Source organism: Schistocerca americana, chromosome 6 (genome assembly GCF_021461395.2).
Source record: "Schistocerca americana isolate TAMUIC-IGC-003095 chromosome 6, iqSchAmer2.1, whole genome shotgun sequence".
Lineage (NCBI taxonomy): Eukaryota > Metazoa > Arthropoda > Insecta > Orthoptera > Acrididae > Schistocerca > Schistocerca americana.
Window position 1 is genome coordinate 484,715,062 of NC_060124.1, and position 6,911 is coordinate 484,721,972.

General features: G+C 43.0%; 1 protein-coding gene across 1 annotated transcript in view; it reads left to right on the forward strand.

Moving 5' to 3' along the window:
• Positions 1–6,410, forward strand: part of LOC124619923 (odorant receptor coreceptor-like) — a 39,574-nt gene extending 33,164 nt beyond the window's left edge. Inside the window, exon 6 of the mRNA XM_047146566.1 lies at positions 6,176–6,410. Within this exon, the coding sequence (XP_047002522.1) occupies positions 6,176–6,226 (51 nt within the window). The 3' untranslated portion in view covers positions 6,227–6,410. The remainder of the gene's footprint in view (positions 1–6,175) is intronic.
• Positions 6,411–6,911: the final 501 nt, after the last annotated feature.

The window sequence follows — 6,911 nt, forward strand, 5'->3', positions numbered from 1 at the left end:
AGTGTAAATGTCATTCTCAGACATTTCAGAAAATAAATAAATAAATTAAACTGTGTGTATTGTGAAATGAATAGAATCAGATAAGTCAGTTTTAGTGAAACTCGGGAAACAGTGACCTCAATGTTCGAATCATGGTTACATCAGTATACTCGTTGAGAACACTCTATTTATTTCATAAATTATTTGCATCCGGAGTCTTGCCAGAATAAAGTAATTTCTCAAAATACAGTGAAACGTTACCTTGTAAAGAGAAAGAAGCAGGTAAGTCAAGCGAAACAGACGCAATAATCGCATAATACACTTTCTGGTTGTGATAATACAGAGATAGTACTCATATCACGTACATTTATTTGCGTCGCAGCTTCACATAACTAAGTCGAAAAAATTTAATTATGCTTCTCAAATCTTTAAATTTTAGTCTAGAAATTTGAAGGAGATCCAGAATAAAGAAAGGAATTCTGAAGTAAAATATACCATAACAAGCAGGTATTGGCAGTTCAAACAGGTTATACATTGGTTCACATTGTCATGGCGTCTGTATGACGGCAGTTTACATTCCTTCGCGGTAAGTCGTTTGACACTTCAGCATACTGCACTGGCTTGATTCAGATAATCTTAATAGGCTGGGTTTGTGAAAGAATGTTTTGCAACGTACTTTTACTCCAGCAGTATTTCACATTTCTTGATGAACAGCCGCAGTCAAAGAAGATGGCTTACATCTGGATGCCAGTTACCATCAGCGCCTTTCCGTTAGATAATCCTACATTTTTATAGTACTATAACCACGAATTTCCCCGCGTAGATAATGCATTTTTTTCTTATTCAAACCGCTAATTTGATTGGGAGTTACGTAATGAAGGCGAAGACGGTAAAGTTTTTACACTCCTGGAAATTGAAATAAGAACACCGTGAATTCATTGTCCCAGGAAGGGGAAACTTTATTGACACATTCCTGGGGTCAGATACATCACATGACCACACTGACAGAACCACAGGCACATAGACACAGGCAACAGAGCATGCACAATGTCGGCACTAGTACAGTGTATATCCACCTTTCGCAGCAATGCAGGCGGCTATTCTCCCATGGAGACGATCGTAGAGATGCTGGATGTAGTCGTGTGGAACGGCTTGCCATGCCATTTCCACCTGGCGCCTCAGTTGGACCAGCGTTCGTGCTGGACGTGCAGACCGCGTGAGACGACGCTTCATCCAGTCCCAAACATGTTCAATGGGGGACAGATCCGGAGATCTTGCTGGCCAGGGTAGTTGACGTACACCTTATACAGCACGTTGGGTGGCACGGGATACATGCGGACGTGCATTGTCCTGTTGGAACAGCAAATTCCCTTGCCGGTCTAGGAATGGTAGAACGATGGGTTCGATGACGGTTTGGATGTACCGTGCACTATTCAGTGTCCCCTCGACGATCACCAGTAGTGTACGGCCAGTATAGGAGATCGCTCCCCACACCATGATGCCGGGTGTTGGCCCTGTGTGCCTCGGTCGTATGCAGTCCTGATTGTGGCGCTCACCTGCACGGCGCCAAACACGCGTACGACCATCATTGGCACCAAGGCAGAAACGACTCTCATCGCTGAAGACGACACGTCTCCATTCGTCCCTCCATTCATGCCTGTCGCGACACCACTGGAGGCGGGCTGCACGATGTTGGGGCGTGAGCGGAAGACGGCCTAACGGTGTGCGGGACCGTAGCCCAGCTTCATGGAGACGGTTGCGAATGGTCCTCGCCGATACCCCAGGAGCAACAGTGTCCCTAATATGCTGGGAAGTGGCGGTGCGGTCCCCTACGGCACTGCGTAGGATCCTACGGTCTTGGCGTGCATCCGTGTGTCGCTGCGGTCCGGTCCCAGGTCGACGTACACCTTCCGCCGACCACTGGCGACAACATCGATGTACTGTGGAGACCTCACGCCCGACGTGTTGAGCAATTCGGCGGTACGTCCACCCGGCCTCCCGCATGCCCACTATACGCCCTCACTCAAAGTCCGTCAACTGCACATACGGTTCACGTCCACGCTGTCGCGGCATGCTACCAGTGTTAAAGACTGCGATGGAGCTCCGTATGCCACGGCAAACTGGCTGACACTGACGGCGGCGGTGCACAAATGCTGCGCAGCTAGCGCCATTCGACGGCCAACACCGCGGTTCCTGGTGTGTCCGCTGTGCCGTGCGTGTGATCATTGCTTGTACAGCCCTCTCGCAGTGTCCGGAGCAAGTATGGTGGGTCTGACACACCGGTGTCAATGTGTTCTTTTTTCCATTTCCAGGAGTGTATTTTGACCACCAGTAAAATATGCAGGATGTCGCAGGAGGAGTGGTCATCGTTCAGGGATATGACAGAAAAACTCGCGGAAACATGGGATCTAAAATGGATACTTAGTAGCTACGAGCACTTCTTCATATTCGGTGCATGAAACTGTTAAGCATGTTAGAGCCAAGTTTACAAGACGTTTCTGCTTTTAATGGTCGTTCCTGTTATATCCCCAACTATTGACCATTCCTCCTGGGACACGCTGTGTGGAGCTGTACAATGTCCTCGCCCACGTCATGTGTGATGAACTGAAAAAGAATGACGCCACTTCATTTGCAACCTTGATGAACGTAAAAAAAGGATTGTCACTTGCTAGAATATTGATATTTAACAAATGCATCAAAAGATGCCGCTTAAACTAAACGTCATTGGTTACTATGTGTGATAGGCTACCCGTTTTTTTCCAATGCGTGTGCAGATAGCCACCTTATTTCCGATCTTCCTTTGTGGCTGGATGAGTTACCACTGACTAGCTTACTTGTTTCCCTTGAGTTACCTGGTTCTTCCCCCATTATAAAAATTATAGAATGCTAGTATCTCTGGACTCTCCTGAAATTTTCCCAGTTTTACCTGTCAACAGATGCATACGATCAATCTGAATCGAGTTGTACCAACAACTCCTATTTCGAAAGAAGGCAACCGACCTGGTTTTTCACCTGACCCTTCAAATATAATTTGCGAAAAGTAAAATAATAACTCTTCTGGGACCAAAACGTGTTATTACCAAGAGTAATAAATATATCTCTGAGAAGTAATTTTCAACTGGTTTGTTTCAATGCTCAACTCCCACCAAACTATTTGTTGTTGTCTTGGTGAAAAGATCAGATTGAATTACAGTCGATAACGTAGAGATTTAGGTACTTTCTCGTAACTTTGGCGGTAAGTTGGTTATAGTACTGAAATTCACAGAGAATTAAGTAATTGTTAATACAATAGCATGTACAAACTTTCATTGAGATAGGTTTGAAAACAGAGCAAGTATTACTTCGCGTATCTCAAACTTATAAATGGTTTACAGCATGCTTGCTTAATAAATCTGGAAGCTGTCCTCGATCGGTTCACGCGCATCACATCTGCACCTGTTAGACATGACTCACCTCTCCAGTGGCTCTTTCCTGCATCTGTTTAACAACTGGCTTGTATTGATACTCCACAATATGTCGTTTATTGTGCATAAAGTAGAAGATATTACCTCGTCGATGAAGCTGCCTCGCCATGGATAATATGAAACATATTGATTTCCTTTCTTTTATTAACTGTTTGTGTGTGTGTGTGTGTGTGTATGTTGCTTTAAATGTGGATAATGCGGGAACCCACACCGAGGCGGCAACATCGAAGAAGTAATTCGTTCTATTTTTGCAAAAGGAATGATACTAACTCCAGCAACAATGCTAAATCTATCTACGTGGATTACAAATATGTCGGAGAACGCGTATTTGTACGGGACGATCCACAAACAAAATTTTGAGTGTGGCTCTAGTATATTTTCTGAGTGTTTTCGTATCAAAGTGAACGCGATTTCTTTCATTTATTGCATCCATTACCATTTATAAGTTTGAGCTACGCGAAGTAATACTTGCTCAGTTTAAACCTATCTCAATGAAATTTTGCACATGCTATTGAATTAACGATTACTTTATTCTTTGTGAATTTCAGTTTTGTAACCAACTTACCGCCAAAGTTACGAGCAAGTATCTAAATGTCTATGTTATCGACTGCAATTTAATCTGATCTTTTCATCAAGAGAACAACAAATAGTTTACGGGGAGTGTGAGCATTTAAACAAACCAGCACAAATATCGACAGTGTACACTGTGCTTCTTGTTTGCAAACAAACATGTTCCACTGAGTTCCGGTACTTTCTGCTGACAACAGTGATGCCCGCTACGTTCTACACCTTCATGCTTGCATTCAGCACTGCTCCATTATGTCTCGGGTCTGTTTCCTGGAGGTTTGAATTTCATGTTAACGGCTTCTTTTTAGAAGGCAAGCTTTCACGGCCAGTATTTGCATTAATGCTGATATTTCTTTGATGGGCACAGAGTCGCCAGATTAGCCGAGAGCGTTAATGCCCTGCTTCCCGGACTCGAGTAGGCACGCCGCCCCCGGATCGAATCCGCCTGGCTGATTAACGCCGAGGGCCGGTGTGCTGGCCAGCCTAGATGTGGTTTATAGGCGGTTTTCCACATCCTGTTAGGTGAATATTGGGCTGGTCCCCATGTTCCACCTCAGTTACACGCCTCGCAGATATTTGCAAAAACGTTCGCACTAATTCATGGCTTACACTAGATGCAGAAAGCTGGGGTACACTGATTCCGTCCTGGGGTTATGTGGTGGCTATAGCAAGGGCATACGGCCACCCTCAGTCACTAACATTGCCAAATCCAAAGAAATAAGGCCGACCCCACGTTGCAGTGGGACAAAGGCTCAAAGAAAATGATGATGGTTTCTTTTGTGGGCATAAGCGTTATGTAAGGCATAGTTCTCTTTCTAATGCAGTTTGGCTTGCTGAGCTTGTTCGAGTCTGTAACTGCATTAGAGACCATGATGATGTCTCCAGCATCATGCAGAGAATACGGCCTTATGTCTATAAAACAAATATCAGCTGGTTCTATACATTTCGCCGTTATCATGGAGGACAACATTTGAACAGTACCTATAAGGGAACAGTTCTTCACTTACTGCAAACTGAGCTGCGCACTGACAGAAATGACGTATCAAACCTGTACAGTCTGACGGTTGTTACATTACTCTGCATTTTGTGCTGCGCTGTTTGATGATTGCACATTACTGGCTTTATGACTGTTGGGAGGCATTTTCACAAAAATAAAGGTAATATGGTTAAGAAATTGGATAAGTCACAATTAGATTACGATATAACAAGCCTACAGCGAACACGAGATCCTTAATTCAGAGTGCTCAGAAAATACCACAAGTTTTGTCGATGTGTTTGACATTACCAAAAACTGTGGACTCTGGAAATGTCTCAGGAAGAGACTTTCTGACAGATTGGAACTGTGTGTCGGACAGAGACTCGAACTCGGGACCTTCGCCTTTCACGGGCAAGTGCTCCAGCGACTGAGCTACCCAAACACTCCACTACAGAGTGAAAATTTCATGCTGGAAACTTCCCACAGGCTGTGGCTAAGCCATGTCCCCTCAATATCCCTTCTTCCAAGTTTCGCAAGGAGAGCTTCTGCGATGTTTTGAAGGTAGGAGACGAGGTACAGCCAGAATTGAAGCTGTGAGGAGGGGTCGTGATTCGTGCTTGGGAAGCTCAGTTGGTAGGGCACTTTCGTGCAAAAGGCAAAGGTCCCGAGTTCGAGTCTTGGTCCGGCACTTAGTTTTAATCTGTCAGGAAGTTTCATATCAGCGCACATTCCACTGCAAAATGAAAATTTCATTCTGTAGTTTGAATTACCTATTTTTTGTGCATTATCATTTAATGAATGCAATGCACAGTCTGTTTTGTTCATTCCTGCTTTTCAGCACAATATATTTCCCTGTTTTCGAAAAATGTATTAAAACTGAATGTATTAAAACTGAATGCAATGAAATCGAAAACATGCAACATCCCGGTATGTGGTCTTGGGCCTAAAGCCACTACATCGAGAAAATGCAAAATTTAGATACTGAGAGATCTTTAATTACCGTAGAAACTTTCCATTTTGTTGTGAGTCAATGGTAGTTGTTTTTTTAAAACAGGTTTTATAATATTTTATCACTATGTTTACACTCTGAAAATATTTGTTATATTTTGTGTACTTCTGTGCGTAACTAATTTCTTTTACCCCTTCACTAATGCAAATTTATTTATTCATTTATTTATGTTTTTCGCAGATAATAAATACATCGTACACTATATTCAACATGATGCTGAGCTTACAGTAAAGGATATTCAAGCTGAAGATTTCGGGATCACGACACCTTTTAACTGCAACAAACCTTAGCTATTCTTACAGGCTCCGACAGAATAGTCCCAGGCAGGTGAATATAAATGAACTCAGCTTGCTCATTGTCACTAATACTACATAACTGATCACCTGAAATGTCCTTCAGAAAATACATACTTAAACTTCACTTAGCCTTTCCAAGACTGACTTCATTTTAATACTACGTGTATCACCAGTTTTTCTCAAATCTGTTGCCAGCATAATGTACTACCTGCATGCGAAGAAATATAAAAAATAGAAGCAAGAAGTCTCTCTCTACCTCTCCCTCTCCTACACACAGACTTTCCAAAGCAAATAAGATAGCTGGTGAGAGAAAAAAATACTAGTTATTGTTTCCATGCACATTATGAAAAAGGTTTCTCGTTCCAACTCGACTAACAAATTGATGATTTTAACATCTGCAAACATTGCGCTCAGTCCAAGTGGCAGTGTTTTCTCTGAGTGCTGGAATTGTGATTTCTCCATGTTCTTTCTGCAATGTGTTGATGCCCATTTGGTTAACCATTGTTTCCCAGAGTTTCGATGTATTTTCACAGACAAATGGACAGTAACAATGGAACATGAAACATCACATGATAAGTGCGTTATCCATCCCACGCCAAATTTTCCATTTAATGGCAAAA